Here is a 20,526-nt window from a genome sequence, read left to right as displayed (position 1 = left end):
TGTAAACAAAAGTCAAAGGGAGGAAAAGTGAGATGTGTTGGAGATGGCTAAATCAGTTTGACTAAAAGGATGGTCATAAAGGACAGCCCGATTTCTCCTGAACGTTAAATACCGTCACTCAGACCTTCTTAGTGTATGCAGTTAATCCTGTGATGTCTCTTGAACATATCCCCTAGGTTTCTATTTGTGATAGAGCCATTCTGTTCTGGCTGGATTTTTCTGTTCTTCACACACTTAATCTCTTCTCTTGCCCTTTGTTCTTTGTCCTGCTGTCTGCCTGTCTCCCATATCTTAGATCTACTTCTTATGTATGTATGTATGTGTGTGTGTGTATGTATGTATGTATGTATTTATTTATTTATTTATTTATTTATTTTGGAAACAGGGTCTCACTCTGTCACTGAGGCTGGAGTGCAGTGGCTCACTGCAACCTCCGCCTCCCAGGTTCGAGCAATTCTCCTGCCTCAGCTTCCCAAGTAGCTAGGATCACAGGCACATGCCACCACACTCAGCTAATTTTTGTATTTTAGAGAATGGGGTTTTACTGTGTTGATCAGGCTGGTCTCGAACTCCTGACCTCAAGTGATCCACCTGCCTCAGCCTCCCAAAGTGCTGGGATTACAAGCATGAGCCACTCTACTTGGCCCTACTTCTTTTCCATCTTCTGCCATTTTAATGCTGTTATCCTTTCTTCTGGCTCTCTAAAGTTTCAACCCTTTCCTGTCTTTATTTAACTGAAGTAAAAACTTTTACTTCACACAAAGCTGCCTTAAAACTTGCATTTGAGCATCCAAAATGATCCTTAACAGCCATGTTAACAGCACACCATTGCACACCTATTACAGTCATCATGGTTCAAACACAGAGAAGCCCCAGCAGAGTAGACAGTAGGCAGTGAATTACTCACTCAACACAGGAAAATACAATAGAATGCTCATTGGCAGGGAAAATTTGTACCATGGTATATTAATAACACTTATTGACTGACTGTGTATTGTCTGCCGTTCTAACTCTCATTGGTTGAGAGTGTATTTGAGCACTCAGAGCTTGAGGGAAAATACCCTAGTAGATTTAAGTATATGCCACTTAGGAAAATATTTCTGAGATAAATAGCAGTATAATTAGCACTGCATGGTGGAATTAAATAGAGTGTGTATACAGCAGGAAAATTTCCAAGCACAAGCAAAGGTTTCCTTTTGCTACATTTTTGGCTCTCTTTCAGGGCTATTTTTTCACTTCCTAGTGTCCTGTTCCTCCACCCCTAAGAGCTTAAAAAAAAAAAAAAAAAAACCCTCCCTTTTTTATCATGGCTTGCCTGCCTCGTATGATGCCTCTGACCCAAAATTGCTTCTCTTCTGTTCTGGTGTATTCATCACAATACCCATTCCTTCAGTTTGAGTGATCTCATCCATATTTTGTAAGAAAGCAAAGTGACTTAATTATGTTCAAGTATGAATGGTTGGTTGGTTGAGTCAACCTGAAATACTGGCATATGGAAAGTTGTAACCCCTTTACCTAAATGAGTATTTTAATTTAACTATTTTAGACAAGCATGACTAAGTAAAAAGAACTTAAGGCTAAGCAAGAAAAAGAAATGTGTGGACAGGGAGAGAAGCAATACCACCTAGGGCATTTTGTGACTTAACTGCAAAATTCAGACCTGGGGCTATGGTGCTGCTGCCTCTCACCCTCTCTTCATGCCCACAGGAGATTCTGTGAGTGAAACATAGCATGCTTTCCATTTAGACAGGACTTTGAAAGTGCTCTAGGAAATCCTGCTCAGTGCTCTAGGAAGTCACTACCATTTGTTTCAAGTTGATCATCTTCATGAAACTTGTTTCCCATCTCTGGTTTAAAACCGTAAGCTCTTACCACTTTATAACACTGTCTGTTGATGGATGTGTGCTTAAAAAAATTAACTGTCCTACACTTAGATGGAAATCCTTATAAATTAAATCTTTTAGTGTCTGAGAAAAGGAATGATCCACACACAAAAATGTATCCAATGGAATCAATTAAGAGCATGTTAATTTTAAGTTTTTATCATATGGGTCAATTTTTTTTTTCAACAGGGTTCACTCATCATGGGGTCATGAGGATGGTTAATAATTGGGTTTAATCATGGTTGGGGTTTTGCCAGACAGGTGTTATGTATGGTGTAGAAAAGTTTTCAGGAGCTCTGCCACGGTCCCCATACTCAACCCTCTTCCTTTAGGGTCTGATGAAAAGGTTTAGCACCTCCTGTTTTTTAACCTAAGTCAGCCACCAACCATTCATGTGCACTCTCCTTCCCCACACCAAATTACCTGGTTATGCTTCCACCAACATCATGACCATTTCGACATCCAAACTATAAGAACTTGGGCAGCAGATTATTTAACTTCTCTTTAAGCCTTAGTCTGTTCATCCAGTGTGGATAATAGTTCCCACCTCATTGGTGAGCATCAGCTGAGATAATTTCATGTAAAGCACAGTGCCTAGAATATAGTAGTATCTTAAACGTTATTATACTTGAAAGAAAACTTTATTAATAAATAAGAGAACTCAAAACAACTAAGGACTCAGTGAAGGAAACTAGAAAAAAAGAACTACAAAGTAAACCTATAAAAAGCAAGAGGAAGGAATTAAATATAATTTCAAAAATCAGCGAATTAGAAAACAAGGGAAAACACACAAAAGCAAATCCACAACATTAGGAAAGCAAAACAGGATATAAGCACAGATAGGAAGGAGATTAAAACATCATAACAACCCAAATATTTACAGATAAAATGATATAATGTCTGAGATTTGCTTCAAAATAATTAACTACAGGAGTTGGGGAAGTGAGCATATGAAACAAGATTGGCTATGAGTTGAAAATTATTAAACTTAGGTGATGAGCACATGAAGGCTATACTATTCTGTCTGCTTTTGCATCTGGTTGAAATTTTCCTTAGGTTTAATTTCAAAAACTTAATAGAATACTAACTGTAACAGTATACTAATATGAAAGTTGGTGAAATGTATGGTGTTTTAGGAACATCTAAATTTGGGAAGGGAGAGAGAAGCAGTATACCAATAGCCTTGGGAGAAGTTGAAATCATAAAAAATTAGCACTACCACACTTTCTGTCCCCGGTTATAGTGCCAAGCTCAGTGATTTCTTAAGAGAAAAATCTTCGAAACTTTCAAGAAATAGATCACTCTGTGGTCTTTAAGTTGTCCCAAAACATAGGAAAAAATCTGCCTTGCCTTCTAGTTTGTTTTATAGAATTAGCATAGCCCCAAAAATGAGATAGCGTAGAAAAGGAAACCATGTGCCAATTTAATTCATGAATATAAATGCAAAAATCCTAAATATTTACAAATTAAGTATAGAATTATATTAAAACAATGGATTTTTTCCTGGAAATACAAGCATAGGTCAATATTAAGAAATTTATTTGTCTAAGTTATCAGTAAATCAAAGGAGGAAAAATTAAGTGACAGTGTTAATAGATAAAAAGACATTACACAAAACTTAACACTCATTCCTCTTTTAGTAAAGACTTTATATATCTAAGACCAAATATTCACATTATGTCTGGATGAATTAGTGAGTATATCTCCAAGTCAGGATCAAGGTAGCATTTACTACTGCTTACTTTAAGCTCTGTAGACTATGGGAAGTTTGGAGTTTGTTCTGTGATGGGAAGCCATTGAAGAATTTGAGGTAGGGGCATAAATTAGTCTGATTTCTGTTTTTTTTTTTTTTTTTTTTTTTGAGACGGAGTCTCACGCTGTTGCCCAGGCTGGAGTGCAGTGGCGCGATCTCGGCTCACTGCAAGCTCCGCCTCCTGGGTTCACGCCGTTCTCCTGCCTCAGCCTCCTGAGTAGCTAGGACTACAGGCACCCGCCACCGCGCCCGGCTAATTTTTTGTATTTTTAGTAGAGACGGGGTTTCACTGTGGTCTCTATCTCCTGACCTTGTGATCCGCCCGCCTCGGCCTCCCAAAGTGCTGGGATTACAGGCTTGAGCCACCGCGCCCGGCCTTGATTTCTGTTTTAAGATGATTCTGGCTGCTGTGAAGATACAGGATTGCACAGGGAAAATTTAGAAGCAGAGAAACCAGTTTTATGGCAATAGATGATAGTTTGTACTGGGAATGGCAGAGGAAATAGAAATAGACAGATTTGAGGTTTATTTTTGAGATAAAATTAGAATTTGTTGAGGGATTAAATATGAAAGGAAGGAAATTAGATAAGAAAGAAAAGGCCAAAAAGGACTCATAGGTTTTTGAGAAAGGTAATAATGTCATTGCCTAAAATGAGGAAGATTCGTTTCCCATTACACTTGAAATAAAATACAAACCCAAATTTCTTGGGTCTAAGGCCTCACTTAATATGGCCCTAAGCTACCTCTTCATTTCCTTACCCTTTCCTTGATGTTCATCGCATTCTAGCCACTGTGGCCTTTCCTTCGTGTCTTGAATTCATTAAGCTCATTCCTATCTCTGTGCTTTGGCATTTGCTGTTCATTCTGTTTGAGGACTCTACCCCATGAGTCAGCAAACTTTGTGTATAACGGGCCAGATAGTAAATAAATATCTTAAACTTTGTAGGCCATATGATCTCTCTTGCAAATACTCAACTCAGCGGTAGCCATTGTAGGGCAAACACAGTTGAAGATAATATTTAAACAGAGATGGACATGGGCAGATTTGGCCCTTAGGCTGGCCAGGCCTGGCTATAGTTTGCCCCTGCCCAAGGTCTTGATGTGGTTCCCTCCTTATTATTCAGGTTCTTCCTGGAGGACAACGTGCCAAATAAGTTAGGATCAAAAACCTTACTGCCGCATACTCTTGAATATACAGTTCTACTTCTAGAAATTATTTCTAAATGTGAATGTGTACAAATGATGGGACAGCACCATGGTGTAGATCAAAGACCCAACAACAGGAGATTTGTATAATCGAATTTTCAACAGTTATTAATAATGCATTGAGGAATAGAGAACAGGGGTCAGCAAACTACACTCATGGGCCTGTCCCCTGTTTCTGTAAAAGATGTTTTATTGGAACACAGCCTTACCCATTCGTTTTCTCACTGCACTGACAGAGTTGACAGAAACCGTATGTCCTGCAAAGCTGAAAATATTTACTATCTGTCCCTTTATGGAAAAAGTGATACTATGTGTAGTATGGTTCATATATGTGCATAGAAAAGACTGGAAAGAAAAATCACCAAAATAGTGATTTTTTAAATTTTTTCCCTTTTTGTTTATTATCTAAGTTTTCAATAATGGGCATCCATTATTTTTATAATAGTTACTTTTTAAATAATAAGGTAAATGATTAAATCAATAAAATGTTTAAAACAAAAATTTAGTAAGATAAATTTTAAGAAATTTTAAAGTTAGAGATGGAAAAAAAGAACAGTATCTAGTTTCATGTGCACAACCACACAAGTAGCATCCATTTCAGATTTCAGCATATGATACTTATTAAGGAAGCCATTTATTTGAGGTCTTATGTGTGATATTTGGTATTAATCTCAAGATTAATCTGGGCAATGGGATGTGCTTAAACAGTAATAAATACCATAAGAGATGTACTAAAGGACTTTAAGAGCTCACATTCTGGTTAGGAGATAGATAACACCTGAATAAAGCAGTTGCTCATTGATGAATTGTAATGTGATTATAAGGAATTCCAATCACATCAGCTAGTCTTTTAACTTTGTTTTCAGTGCCTTTTGATATAAAGACCTTTTAAACTTTTATAATCAAATCTGTATTAATACTTTCCCTTATGGTATCTGCATTCTCCAAATAGGTAGCCATATATCCTAACATCTCCCTCTGATGTACAGTGCCACATTCTTTTCTGTCACTCTATTTGTGTTTTATAGTAGTACCACACTGTTTTAATTAAGGTATCATTTCAACTTGGAGACTTATTTCAGATTTTGGTGTCTGAAATATTGCTTCATTTCTTAGTGCTAATTATTAAAAAGCATAACACACAGCAAAATGTGAATTATTAACCTGAGCACTAGTAGTAATTAAAGCCAATTTTCACTAATCCTTTACGTTTAAAAAAGGGTATTTGGTTGCTCGTGTTTAAAAATATTACTTGAATAAAGTCAGTGACTGCTACTTACAGAGATATCCTACTTCATTAGTTGTGCAGTAAACATGATGCTTTTTCCTGACATAGTCTCAAGAGCCACCTCATGTTCAGACTGCCATTCTGTGTTAGGTGGTTGTCCTTGCCTTGCTGCCCTTTTGGAGTGTTGTAAGGAGTCTTAAGTAATTCCTTTTGGGAGATGGGAGAGTTCCTAAGTGCCTGCCTTGCTGAAAAACTGAAGCATGCGTTTTTAAACAAGAAGAGTGCACAATTTTCCAGGCAGAATTCAAAGTTCTATCTTAGATATTTATTTGGGTCCCTGTTGCTGCTAATGTATTTGGTTATATAAGATAATTTTTTAAATTGAGCAAGGTTTTTTTTTTTAGTTACTCTTCAACTTCCATTAGGTCATTTATAGAACATTTTCATAAAAATTTGATAGAGGAGGAAGAGTCCTGGCTTTTCATGTAGGATCTGTAGCACATAATGGGCTCTCTAATGTTTGCTCAGTAAGTGGGTACTAAACTGAACTCCCATTATAGATAGCTCTATCATCAAATATGGGCCTATCTTGACCACAGTTTCTTTATCCAGAAAGTGAGCCGATTATTCTTGGTACTTTCTAGAGCGTCTTCAGGTTTTGAAAATTCCATGATTTTATTAAATTCTTACAGGCTGTGTAGATTAACCCTTGAGGTTTTTGTTGGTTCCACATAGATTAAATGTTCATTAAGTAGAGCATTATCCCACAACTCTTGAAGCTGCTGTTCTTTGGTTGTTTTAAATGCCACTATTACAGTGATTATGTTCTGAATGTTGGCATACTTGTCATTTTCCAAAGCAAAAATACCTTAGAAAAATTTCTATAAGGTATTACAGTATGAAATGAAATGGAGTGAGGGATTATATGGTAGCTTGACCCCTCCTTCTTTTCCAAGATGGCTTCTTAAGTGTTCCATTTTGCTAATAACCCAAGGATTGGACTTCTTTTTTTTTTTAACTTATATTTTATCAACTAGGAATATGAGTTTTAACTATGGGCCTTTAAGTCTTGAATCTGGTTGATAATTAATGCTTATGACTAACATAAATTCAAAAGTAATTTACTTTCATTTAAGACAGGTCGCATTTGTCCTTACATCACAATTTTAAAAGTTTCTTGCCTGTGGTCTTCATTTTCTACCTGTAGTTATGAAACTCTTCCTCATTGACAGGGAACACCCATGACATGCCTGTGTATAACCTTAAAATTGTCTTGAGACCACGGCTTGAGTGTGTGTGTAAACACACTGCAAAGGGTCAAATTCCACTTGTGCATCAGTTTAGCAACTTTTAGTAGTGGCAACTAGTTTCAGTTGTTTTAAAGGGTCATATAGTTAAGAAATTCTGGCATTTCTCAGGATTCTAAAATAACGTTTGTTTCACTGGTTGTGAAAATTGTCCGGATTGCTGGGAACTAGGAGAAAAGAACATTTCAACAGGATTTGGCTATCAGCAAATCTGTTTTGGTTTCCTGTTCTGGCCTCCCTACCTATCCAGCTACATTAGTGCCCCTGTCGGCAGGTTTCTTCTTTCTTTTACCACAGGAAAATTGTCCGGCCTCTTTTTCTAGCATTTTCAGGACCCGCCTGACAGGAAATTTTCTAATTGCCGGAACAGCTGGTAGGAGAAAACTTTGCAGGGGCTTGGCCTTCCCTTTCTAACTTAAGTTTTACCGTCAGAAATTCTTTTATCACCATCATGGTTTCGTAGCCATGTTTAAATTTTTGTCTTTTCGTGTTCGCTCTATACAGGTAAGCTCTGTTCACCTTCTTTTAAGGAATAAAATGTTTTAGTTGGAGCTAACTATAATTATAGTAATTATTTTATATGTTCTTTAAAGCAGCTTTTCAAAATTCAAAACCAGTTTTGATAGAACGTTTAAAGGATAATATCTCTGTTTACTAAAAGTAAGCCAGTTATGTATATTATACATTTCAACTCTGTATATTTTGTCAACTTACTTTCATATTGGGTTTTTTTTGTTTGTTTGTTTTTTTAGTGCTAGAGTAATTTTTATCTTGCTAGTGTTTGTAATTTTTTATAGTAAAACAAATGACTGTAATTCTCAAAATTAAACCAGGCATAAACAGAATTGCAAATTTGCTAATATTTAGGAGATTACTATAATGAAAACAACTTTAGTGGGTAGGAGAGTATGTTATTTTAAGCAGTCAATAACTTAAAATCACATTTTGGTGGAAATTGGTTCCTGTAAAAACATGGAAGTTTTTAAGCGACTCCATATTTAAATAACTTTAAGCAAGTAATTTTATCTGATTTAGAGTAGGAACAATTTTCAAAGAATTATTCTGTTAAAATGGGCTTAGTGGATGTTAATTTGCAATATATTTAATCTATAATCCTGCCAAAATCAACTTGATATTTTGCCATGAGAATTGTACTATCTAGCAGCTCTTTAAAGAGAATTAAATTTGCTGATCGGGATTCCAGATTGGGAGAAAACTCTGCTCTTTGTGGCAGTGATTAGAAATGTTAATCTGGAGAACCAGCTTGCTGTTTTCTCAAACATAGATAAAAGGAGCTGACTTATAAGAACTTAAAGCTCTCTTAAAGAATTTGGTTAAATGAAAAATGTTGAATTTATTTATCATTCCATAGCAAATGAAGTGAATCGAATTCAGTCAGATTGTAATCTAGAATATTCTAATACGTAGTTTCACACCATGGCTTGAATAACCAGCCTAATTTTGTGTCACAACAAAATAATTTTTATGTATCTTGATCATCTACAAAGAGGTTAACATATCTTTTTAAAATAAAACTACATATTATAGAACTATAGGTATCTATATAAAGGGTGATAGTTTAATTTAGAATGACATTTAAGGGACAAATAAAGTATGCATTTTTCATTTGTAAGCTCTTTTTTATGGTACAACAAAAAATGGTTACACATCCATAGTTAGAAAATACTTACTGATTTTTACCAAGAAACATTTAAATATTTTACTTCAAGCTTCAATAATATTTTCTGGCATTCAAAACAATTTAGAAAATACAAATGCCTCAAGAACACACTTCCTGACTCAAGGGAGGGGAGGAAAAAGGAAATTATGTATACAAGGCAGGGCATAATGCCAAACGTTGAATCATTCTTTGAAATCAGTTAATATCTCTCAGTTTGTTTTCTTAGCATGTTACAATATTAGGTTTTCGATAATTCAAATAGCATTAATTTCAGTTTCTTTAATCCTTTTTACATTTTAAGATCAAAATGATATTTTTCTCTTACAACTTGAAAAGGAAACATTAGATTATTTTTTTCCCCACTAAAGAGTGGACCTTAAAGACCATTGAGGTGTAAACCTAAGGACCTTTTGTTGGTCCTGGGAAACAAACTGGGTGGCTTTCTGTATGACTGAGGGATACCAAAAGATCTACCTGCCCATAAATTTTCTCCTCATTTTTCCATGATGTCCAAAATTACACTCTTTACAGAATTTCTAAAATTATATGTTTCAACTGAACTGACTTCGTTTTATCCATCGGGGTCATATCTCAACAAATATTTATCTAATAATAAATCTTTGAGATCCAGGTAAATTGTCTTAGTATCTCTAACACCTAGTACAATACGTAGCCCATAATTTGAATGGCCTTCCAACGAAAAGGAATGGTCCTAACAGAATATGTCATAGATCAGAAACATTTTCACTGGGACCAGGCGTTCAGGAAAAAGCAAAAGCAGGAGAGCCACCTGAGTTTTAGTTCTCTCTCTGACCTCACTCTTCTCTACGTCTCTTTCATACTCTCTGATTTAAACTCTAGTGTCCAGGTGTGCTCCCACTCTGGCCTTTGTACTGGCTCATCCCTCTCCTAAGAATGCTTTTCCCCCAGGTGCTTGACTTTCTCACCTTCCTCAGGTCTTTCTCAAATAGCATCTTCTTAATAAAGCCTGCCCTGACTACTTTATTGAAAATTACAATCCCCCCTTTCCATGTCTGCTATTCTCATCCCTTTACTCAACTCAGTATCTTTTCTTCGTAGTATTTATCATGTTCTAACCTTTATTTACCTATTATTATTATTATTATTATTTGGTCTGTTGTCAAAAAGGCAAAGTTTTTGGTCCGTTTGACTTACTGTATATCCCAGCTCCTAGAAGAGTACCTAGCATGTATCGGGTGCTCAAAAATAAATATTTAAATGGATGGAAGAATGAATTAGTGAATTCCCGTACATAGCTTAAGGGTATTGAACACCTAGGCTGAGGGAGGTGGCAAATGTCTGAAAGGGGTGGAAATGTAGGAAGAATGAAACAGGGCGTGATGTAGATCTGCTGCCATCCTCAAAATTTTGCCTACAGTCAGACTTTTGCTTATCAAATCAAAATAGTCTATGTAAAAATAATAACATGGAATTTATTATTACTGTTTTTAAATGCACAAAGTTAGTTTTTTGTGGTAGTGAATGGACAGATACCCATTTATCATTTAAAAAACAGTTGTGCCAGAGAATGTAAAAATATGTGAGCCTCACAGAATAATTAGAGTGTATATAATTTATGTCTCTGTTCCAGTTTATTAACATAATTTTTTCCATAAAACTATTAATATAGCTGCTTTACCATGTATAGGCAAAAACACAGTTTTATAAAATGTCAAGTCAAATTATAATTTTATGTTTTCATGTGACAGATTTATTTCAGTAACAGGTGATTTAGTGACATAAGATATGTTTGTCACATGCACATGTCAGTCTGTTCTTGGCTTATCACTGCCCTTGGAAATCTGATATTCCTTTCTGCATCCATCTCATTAGATTCCAAGTATGAGCTAGAAAAGTACATTGTTGCTTTCCTACCTGTTGTCCAAGATTGCCCAAGCATTAGTATTATGTCCTGGTTGAACCTTAGATTCATTTCTAAAATAGTCATGGTCCTATGACCTGGTGACATTAAGTACAATCTGGGCATCGAGATCTCAACCCAGGATATTTTGCCTATTATACTACTGTAATTTTGCATATATGTAAAGTAGATAGAAAATAGTTTGCTGGTGTGATTAGTGAAAATTTAGGTCTTATGAAATTTAAACTTGGAACAGAAAAGCGTGTTCAGGATAAAAAAGTGGCAGGTTTTTGAAACTTGAACCAATGTCAAACTTGCCACAGGAATTATCTTTTCTCTCCATCCTCAAGAGTATTTTCCGTACTCTCTGAGCCCTGATTTAGAAAAATATTTTATAAATCCCTGTTTGTATCCCTAAAGAGGTTTGAAATGATCGCATCTGTTTTGGGGGGAAGAGAGTAGGGAGTGGAGGAAGATGCTTTTTAAAACACACACACACACACATACACACACACAAAGAAAAGAAACACTTGAAAATTTACTTTAAGATTTGCCAGAATAAAAAATTTAGTATGAAAGTGGGAAGATAAAGTCAAGAAAGTCTCTTAGAAAATAGAGACAGTACTGGACATGATGGCTCATTCCTGTAACCCCAGCACTTTGGGAGGCCAAGTCAGGCGGATTGTTTGAACTCAGGAGTTTCAGACAAGCCTGGGCAACGTGGTGAGACCCTGTCTCTGCAAACAAATGAAAAAATTAGCCAGGTGTTGTGGCACATGCCTGTAGTTCCAGCTACTGGGGAGGCTGAGGTGAGAGGATTGCTGGAGCCCAGGAGGTTGAGGCTACAGTGAGCTGAGACTGCACCATTGCACTCCAGCCTGGGTGACAGAGCCAGACCCTGTCTCAAAAAAAAAGTGGAAACAAAATAAGAGAAAAAAAATGACATAAAGGATTCGATTTCAGATATACAGTATTCAGTTAGTAGAAGAGTCACAAAAAGAGAAGCCCTGAAAAATGAGTGGAAGGAAATTATCAAAGAAATGTTAGAATTCCCCACAAAGTTAAAGAATTCAGGTCTTTACATTATAAAGGTTCACCAAGCATCTAGCATTCTGAAGGAAAGAAGACCCTGTTTATCTCACTATTGGGGAACTTCAGAAACACAAGGACAGAGAAAATCTTTAAAACTTCCAGAAAGAAAAACCAGACCTACCAAAAAGTGTGACTAGACTAGCATCATCCATCTCATCAGCAGAACTGGATGCTAGAAGGCAGTGGATCTATGGTGTCAAAGTTCTGAGGCAAGATTATTTTTCTTCTGGAATTTGGTACTAAGCCAAACTATACAAATGGGAAGACAAAATAACAACATTTACAGATGTGTGAGGTTCAGAAAGTTTTCTTCCAGGACACCTTTCTTTGGAAGTTACAAGGGGTTAATCTAAGAAAGAGACATAGGAAACTGAAAACAGTGAAGTAACCATTTTAACATGTAATGAAGTTTTTATTTTTAATTTTTTTTAAGTCCCCTTAGATTGGCCTGGGAGTCGTTGTTATGGGCCCATATAAGAGGAAATTTAATATATTACTTAGCCTTCATTTGAACCATATATTGTCATGATAATATGGATGCTGTTGTCTATAGGCTTTCAACTTTAGAATTAGGCTATAGAGAGAGCATGAAGGATTTGGTTGTGGTTGCAGGAGGAAATGTTACTTTTCTTAAAATTAATAGCCTTAATATTAATAAAATTATATACAGCTAGCAGCAAATGGGAAGAAGTTTAAGAGGAAGAATATATGGGCACTATTAGCCTCCTTCTTCAAAGGGAAGAGTTAGGATTCTGTCCAAAGCAGAGAAAAGATGAGAAGTTTATGTAAAGGTAATATAATTACCAAACAATAGAGAGGAAGATGATGAAGTGAAGGGGCATAATATAAGTAAGTCCCTCACCTTAAGTTAGTAGACATTGTCTTAAGGTTAATAAATTAAGAAATTATCAAAGTAGATGCAGAACTAATTTTTTTTCAAGTCTGGGCATGAGGGTGAGAAGAGACTTGCTTTTCACCATAAGCTATTCTGCCACTGTTTATTACTAACGTGCATGTATTACTTTGATTTTAAAAACAAAAAGTTTAGGGAATAAGAAATAACCTGGGTTGACAAAAGGCTATGTGTAAGAGAACGTTGGGAGATAATATCACAAAAGTAGGTTGAGGCCGTATTGTAGAGGACCTCGAATGCCCAGGTGAAGCAGTGCATTTAATTTGAGAAAACTTGGAGGAGTTTTTGAACAGCCTGGTCATATGACTGAAGCTGTATAATTTCAGAAAGTGAATTTGTCAAAAAGATGAATTGGAGTGGACGCAGGCAGAAAGGGATATTATGAGTAACCAATCTAGTTTCAGTTTTCTAGCTGAAAGGTAATGAAGGCTTATACCTTGATGATACCACTGGAAATAGAAAAAGAAAGAATGAAAAGTGTTCTCAACACTGTGCTTGATACGTAGTATTTCGGTATGTGGTTGTTATACTGAAGGGACCAAAGAGAGACACTGCTTTTTTTTTCTTTTGAGACAGGGTCTTGCTCTGTTGCCCAGACTGGAGTGCAGTGGCACGATCATGGCTCACTGTAGCCTCGACCTCCTGGGCTCAAGCGATCCTCACATCTCAGCTCCCTGAGTAGCTGGGACTACAGGCTCGCACCAACCACCACACCTGGCTAATCTTGTAAATGTTTTGGTAGAGACAGAGTCTCACTATATTGTCCAGGCTAGACTCTACTTTTTGTTGTTGTTGTTGTTGTTTTGAGACGATGTCTTGCTCTTATTGCCCAGGAGGCTGGAGTGCAGTGGTGCGATCTCGGTTCACTGCAATCTCTGCCTCCTGGGTTCAAGCGATTCTCCTGCCTCAGCCTCCCAAGTAGCTGGGATTACAGGCCCAGCTAATTTTTGTATTTTTACTAGAGACAGGGTTTCACCATGTTGGCCAGACTGGTCTCGAACTCCTGAGCTCAGGTGATCCGCCCACCTCAGCCTCCCAAAGTGCTGGGATTACAGGAGTGAGCCACTGCGCCCAGTCAGACTCTGCATTTTTTAGTAACTTATTTGACATGAGATGAAAGGAAGGGTAGTCATCAAAGATGAGAGTAGTAATTGTTTATTTTGAAGTTCATGGCCTGATTGTAGCTCACACTATTTAAGGGTAAGGGTTGATCCTGTATGCCTGCTACAAAATGGAATGTGTTTATAATTAGGTGATTGTTCTTCCCTGCTTGTGTTGCATCTTGATTTGTGACCAACAATTTTTGTAGGATTTGCTGTGAAATATAAGGTGAAAAAATACTGTTACCTGATAAATCACATCCCATTTACCTACAAAAGAAAAATGTAAAAAATATATAACATTACAAAATAGAGTTCTTCATGACCTCAATTTAAAGGCATAAATGGCTGCTAGTTTCCAATTAGGCTCTTGAAGAGATAGTTTTTGTTTGTTTGTTTCTTTGTTTGGTTTTTAACACGAGACTGACACATGCTGGAATCCAGCCCATTAACTTGGTTAGTCTTCAGAGTATGATGTGACAGCACTTTGGGGTATAGAAAAAGAAGAGAACTTCTTTACGTGTATATAATTTTAAGGATACAAATATTGTGTATGTAGGGGTTTTTGGTTTTGTGTTTTTTGTTGTTTTGGGTTTTTTTGTTTGTTCGTTTTCCTGTTAAGGATGTGCTACCAAAAAGTTCAAAGAACACTGCTGTAATCAACTGAGCTAACAGACCGGTTACGAAGACCAGGGTCATAAGCCTATAGGTTTCCTGTCATTGATCTCAGTGTGGTGTAATGGTAAGGGCCTTGTTTTCAAAGTCAGGAGACCTAGAATTGAGCCCTAAATTTACCACTTACTGGCTTGTGATCTTTAGCCTTCAGTTAATCTCTTTAAATTTCAGACCGTAGAATATTCAAACCAGTTTGTTTTTAGAGGATCTGTCAAATTTCTAGTGGTAAATGGGAGAGTACATAGAAAACTCTGAAGTGTTTATGCTTGTTCTAAGGTTTACTCGTTTATATTATATCAGTCCTCTCTAACATTAATGTGTAGTCAAAGATTTGTTGTGAAGCATGAATATAAAACATGAAAAAACACCTAACACAGGGTTGATATGTAGTAGGTGCTCAATAATAGTATTTGCTGGATTTCTATCTAAATCTTAATCCCACATATACTTTGTTCTTTGAAAGGTTTTTTTAAAAAATTTGATAATTTGCTTCCTGCCTTCCCTATTGTACTAATGACTACTAACAGCTATCACTCTGAAGCCCTTGGTCTCTGGAGAAAAGGGTGTCTGAAACCCTTGTACCTTGGTCTTATTTGGAGGAAAGAGGTAGCGTCTTAAGAGTCAGCTAATGCTTGGTTCTACGCTAATACCTACTGCACAGGATCGTTGTGAGAATTAAAGGAGATAATGCACGGGAAACTGTGAAATAAAGAGCTATACTGATGTTAGGAAATGATTTGATTATTGTTCCCAAAGTCCCAGGAGAGTCCAGTATGATTGAACTGCCTAAGTAGTAGGATAACCTACAAATTACAGCCTCTGTCTTGGAAATAAAGTAGGGGGCCTGGATTCCTTTTTCTCCTTTTCTGGGAGGTTTTTTCCTTTTACTACTCATTTTCAAAAGCTACCATGTTAGGATATTCTGGTATGTCCTTTTGAGAAATCTTTGTAATTCCTTATATTGCCAGCATTCTAAGGACATCTCAGAAAAGGTTAAGTGAATGCAAATGTTTGTTTGGGATAAGACAATAACAAAAACAATAGATTATTTATGTTTACATAACACATTGAGATTCTACTAACAGTACTTATGCACTGCGAAAAAAACATTATAGTCAACAAAATAGAAATGCTAGTCTTTATTTGACAGGCTTATGTTTCTGATTTTGTCAGGTTTTGTTTTGTTGTAATTTTTGACTATAACATACAGTATGTGTCTTGATTAAATAAGATAACCTAATCTGCTGATCTCACATAAATAATTGAAATCCTGTGTATATTTCATATATTTTCTCTTTGTTCTGACACTTTTCCTCAAATATATTAAAATGTTCACTATCTTTGAAAATCCTTTTCTTAACCCAGATACCTCTCACTGTTCCATCATGCTGAATAGTCATTTTTTTCCATGTCTGATTATCCATCCAAATGTTAAATCTTTTCTCCTTTTGTGTTTTAGAGTTACTCCTTTCTCCCCTTTCAGATCCCAGATTATTCTAGAAACAGAAAGTAACAGACATTTCAAAGGGATAAAACTTCAGTGTACTTAAACAGCCACATTGAGGTTAGAAATCTCCATTTTTACCCTGGAATATTTTTCAACCCCTCTCCTCAATAAACACTTTTTTTAAATAGCATTAGTTCTGTGTAGTATAACCACACACCAGAGCACAGCAGATTATTCCGATCTGTTATTTTCAGACTTCTTTACACCCTCTGCCCCTACCCAATAAAACTATTCTAATTATCTCCAGTAGAGAGAATGAAGACTTGGAAATATTTAGTACTAAATGTCATGTAGAGGTTAAATTGGTCTATGTAGTAGGCTGGTATAATAACTATCTCTGACACTTAACCTGAAAGTATATATGTGTGGCATATTCACTTGATGGGTTGGTAAATGGTGATTTTGTATGTTAATTTGAGGATTTCTAATTTGCTTAGAAATTAGATTGATTTCTAATTAATTTCTAGTATGATTAAATTAATATTGTTTGATTTTTAGCGGGAGAAAATAGCTCTGGCTAACCCTGTTTGCTCCCCTTACATTTATCTCAACAGGAAGAAGTCAGTATCAAAGAAATTGCAATCACACATCATGTAAAGGAAGGACATGAAAAGGCAGATCCTTCCCAGTTTGAACTTTTAAAAGTATTAGGGCAGGGATCATTTGGAAAGGTAAGTCATGAGTGTGTGCTTTTTTAAAAGTTGTCTTTTAATTTCATATGTATTTCATACACATGAGGAAACAAATATTTTATGAAATGCTACCAGTCTTCCTACCAGCAATGTTTTCTGTTTTTTTACATTTCTCACTATCAGTAAGTGTGGGAAAGTGAATAAAGTTCAAAAGTACATTGAGAACTTATAGTAAATTGGTAGTATTTGCTTCATACTTTGTCTTCAAGACCACATGACCTCTCCAGTTGTGATTCTTGAATGGTTAAAAATCACAAGATGTTCCCCCTTGATACACTGGCCTCTTTTTGAGTCCTTGGGTAGGGTTGGATGGTGATCTTGCAATACAGTACAACAGCACATCTCAGCCTCCCTTCCAGTGTACTCTAATACCAGCATAAAGTGAGTGATGCTCCCAAAGAAGTAGGGTTGGGGGCTACTGCTACAATTTTGAAGTTTTCTTGACTCCTGGCTTGTCTTTAAAATGAGTGCAAAGTTTGCATTTTGTTCAGTAACATCGTGTTTGTTTTTAACATCAAAAAATGTTTCCCAAAGCCACCAAGTAAAATTCCTGCAGAAGACAGGATCTGCCTCTGTCACCCAGGCTGGAGTGCAGTGGCGTGATCTCGGCTCACTGCAACCTCTGCCTCCCAGGTTCAAGCAATTCTCCAGCCTCAGCCTCCTGAGTAGCTGGGACCACAGGCACACACCACCACGCCCAGCTAATTTTTGTGTTTTTTTATAGAGATGGGGTTTCGCCATGTTGCCCAGGCTGGTCTCGAGCTCCTGAGCTCAAAGCGATCCACTTGCCTCGGCCTCCCAAAATGCTGGGATTACGGGTGTAAGCAACCACGCCTAGTCGAAAATGCAACATCTTTATCAGTGTTTTTCATGTCCTGCTTGTCTCCCACCACATACATACACACTGCACACCTCAGGGGCACCTCTGTACTCCATTTTGAGAAGTACAGCGTTATAATTACTGCTACTTGATCTGTTTAGACCAGGGGTCCCCAACCCCTGGGCGAGCATTGCTGTTTGAGCACCACCTCCTGTCAGATCAGTGGCAGTATTCGATTCTCATAGGAGCACAAACCCTGTTGTGAACTGCACATGGGAGGGATCTAGGTTGTGCACTCCTTATGAGAATCTAATGCCTGATGAGCTGAGGTGGAACAGTTTCATTCTGAAATCATCTCCCCCTCCCACTGCGCCAGTCTATGAAAAAACTGTCTTCCATGAAACCAGTCCCTGGTACTAAAAAAGGTTGGGGATCACTGGTCTAGATTGTTTCTTGGCAAAAGGAACATTTGGAGATTGCATTCAACTTTCACAATGCAGTGATTCCTTACCACCTCTCTGTAAGGAAATATTTGAAGATATCATGCTTTGCAAGTTTCAGAACAGCACCACTTTAGCTCTCTTGTGTATTTTAGTGGGGGTATTTAGCAATTCTTGGCTAGCATAGGTAATTTGTTACAGTTGTTAACCTCTTTTGAACCCAAAAGGATGCTTTTAATCCAAATATAGAGTAAGTAGCCAGCAGAGCATAACGGTTGTAAGTTTGGGCTCTAGGTCAGCCAGACTTCGATTCAGTTTTTTTTCTTCTATTTATTCACTGTGTGTGTTTGAGCAAGTTACTTAACCTCTTGGATCACCATTTCCTTCCTCTAGCCACTCATTAAATATTGAAGTTCTCTAAGGTTCGATTCTAGGCTGCCTTCTTCTCTATTACTAATACTCTACTAATTGATTTTCTCTGTGCCCACTATCTTAATTGTAACTCACATACAGCTGACATAACAGATTTATATCTCCAATCTAGATTGCTCCTCCAAGCTCTGAATTCTTATGCACAGCTGCTTACTCTTTTTCTGTGTCTTAAAAGCACTTTAAAGTCAACGTGTCTAAGACCAAACTCATGATCTTTCCCTAAGCCTCAAACTGTTCTATTTCATTTTTCTCTCATTAAGCAATTTAGAAACTTGGGAAGCATTCTTGGTGTATATTTCTAGTCCCTACCTCCCCTATCCCACTCTGACCTGGCCAATCTTATCTGTCACCAAGTGCTGTAGATTCAGTAAAGATTTCTCAAAGCCTGCCTGCCACCCCTCCAGAATATGCTACCACCTTTCTTCCTGGTCTATTGACGGAGTCCCCTAACTGGGTCTTTCCAAATGTATTCTTGCCTTGATCCATTATTTACATGATAGCCAGCGTGAACTAATCTTTTACTCTACCCCTCGTAACCTTTCAGTGGCCTCTCTTTGCTTTTATAATAAAGATGAATTCTTAAGATGGCTGAGGAGCCCCTCAGTCTGGTCTCTAGCTACCTCTCCAGCATCAGTTTTCATACTTTTCATTTCACTCTCTGTGTTCAGGTCACATTGGCTGCCTTCTTTGGTCCTTAAGCAGGACCAAGTCCTTAAGCTCCATCCTGCTAGAAAGCCTTTCCATGTTTTATTCCTTCTGCCTGAAACACTCTGCTCTACCCCTGCCTCTTCCTCAGCTGATTAGCTCCTCTTGCACCTGTGATCTCAAGGCGGCTTTCCCTGCATCCTTCCCAGGTTATGTTCCCTGGTTATACCCTCTCAGAACATTATATACCTCATCTTCATGGCACTTGCCACAATTGCAGTTTTTCATTTGTTTAGTGGCTGTCTCCCCCACTAGACTAAATGTTCCATGAGTGAAGGGTCATGCCTTGTATCAAGTCTCAGCATTGAACCAGTAGCACAGTGCCTGGCATATAATTCTGGAAAGAATTAATGAGTGTGTAATAGTTCTGACCCCATAGGAGAGTAGTGAGAATTAAATGATAAAAGGCCAAGCACATAATATCTGGTATTAAATTAAATTATCACACCACTCAAAACCAAATAGATGGGTAATTTTTATACATTAGATTTTCAGGGAACACAATATTTAAGTTCTTGGAATTAGCATGCTTCTCCCTTTACATCTTTAAAAGTAACTTAAATATCATACTATAAATACCAAACATTCAAAATAGGTTGTCTCCTTTCTTACTCATTCTGAAAGGCCACAGTAAGCCAAGGAAACAGGGATGACCTGTCAGAGACTAGAATAGCTTCATGGGGGAGTGAGAAAAGGTCAGAAATGCTCTGGTGGAGGAAGTGATGGCAGCTGGGACCGCTGCTGCTCCTGCTGGGCTTGGCTGGTTACTGGCCAAAGGGAACAGATAAACAGCACCCTGAGCAGAAGCAGAATACTGGGTGACTGACACGGACTTTGTCCCAGTACCTCCACTGTGACACTGGGCAAATTACTTAACCCCCTAAGCCCTAGTTTGGACAGCTCTAAAATAGGCATTGCCTAGTAGGTCTGCCTCCCAAAATCGACACAGTGATTTGTTACAAATGGTTGTGAAAGTACTTTGCAAACTAAGAAGTGCTGGAGTGTTAAGAAAATGGATTCAAAGAACAGTTGAAAGTTTGGAATTCACCAGGAGAATTTTTCTTACAGAATGGAACCAAGAAACTTGGTTAGAGAATCTTAAGGATGATTAAATATCAAATAAATCCTAATTATCTCTACCTAATCAAATTTTATTTCCATCAAAAATATTAATCATCTCTGATTACCCTTAACACTTAAACATCATTCC

At 37.2% G+C, this 20,526-nt stretch overlaps 1 protein-coding gene across 10 annotated transcripts in view; it reads left to right on the top strand.

Moving 5' to 3' along the window:
• The window catches only part of RPS6KA3 (ribosomal protein S6 kinase A3), a 116,346-nt gene that overhangs the window by 40,970 nt on the left and 54,850 nt on the right, over positions 1-20,526 (top strand). For 8 of the 10 annotated variants that reach the window (XM_050775106.1, XM_050775105.1, XM_050775103.1 and 5 more), the window contains one exon: positions 16,782-16,898. In XM_050775106.1, the coding sequence (XP_050631063.1) occupies positions 16,782-16,898 (117 nt within the window). Of the gene's footprint in view, positions 1-5,336; positions 7,882-16,781; positions 16,899-20,526 lie in introns of those variants that run through there. The other 2 variants (XM_050775111.1, XM_050775110.1) reach the window with 2 other exon arrangements.

Source organism: Macaca thibetana, chromosome X, assembly GCF_024542745.1.
Source record: "Macaca thibetana thibetana isolate TM-01 chromosome X, ASM2454274v1, whole genome shotgun sequence".
In the NCBI taxonomy this organism is placed as follows: Eukaryota; Metazoa; Chordata; class Mammalia; order Primates; family Cercopithecidae; genus Macaca; species Macaca thibetana.
This window is presented reverse-complemented; position numbering and strand designations above follow the sequence as displayed.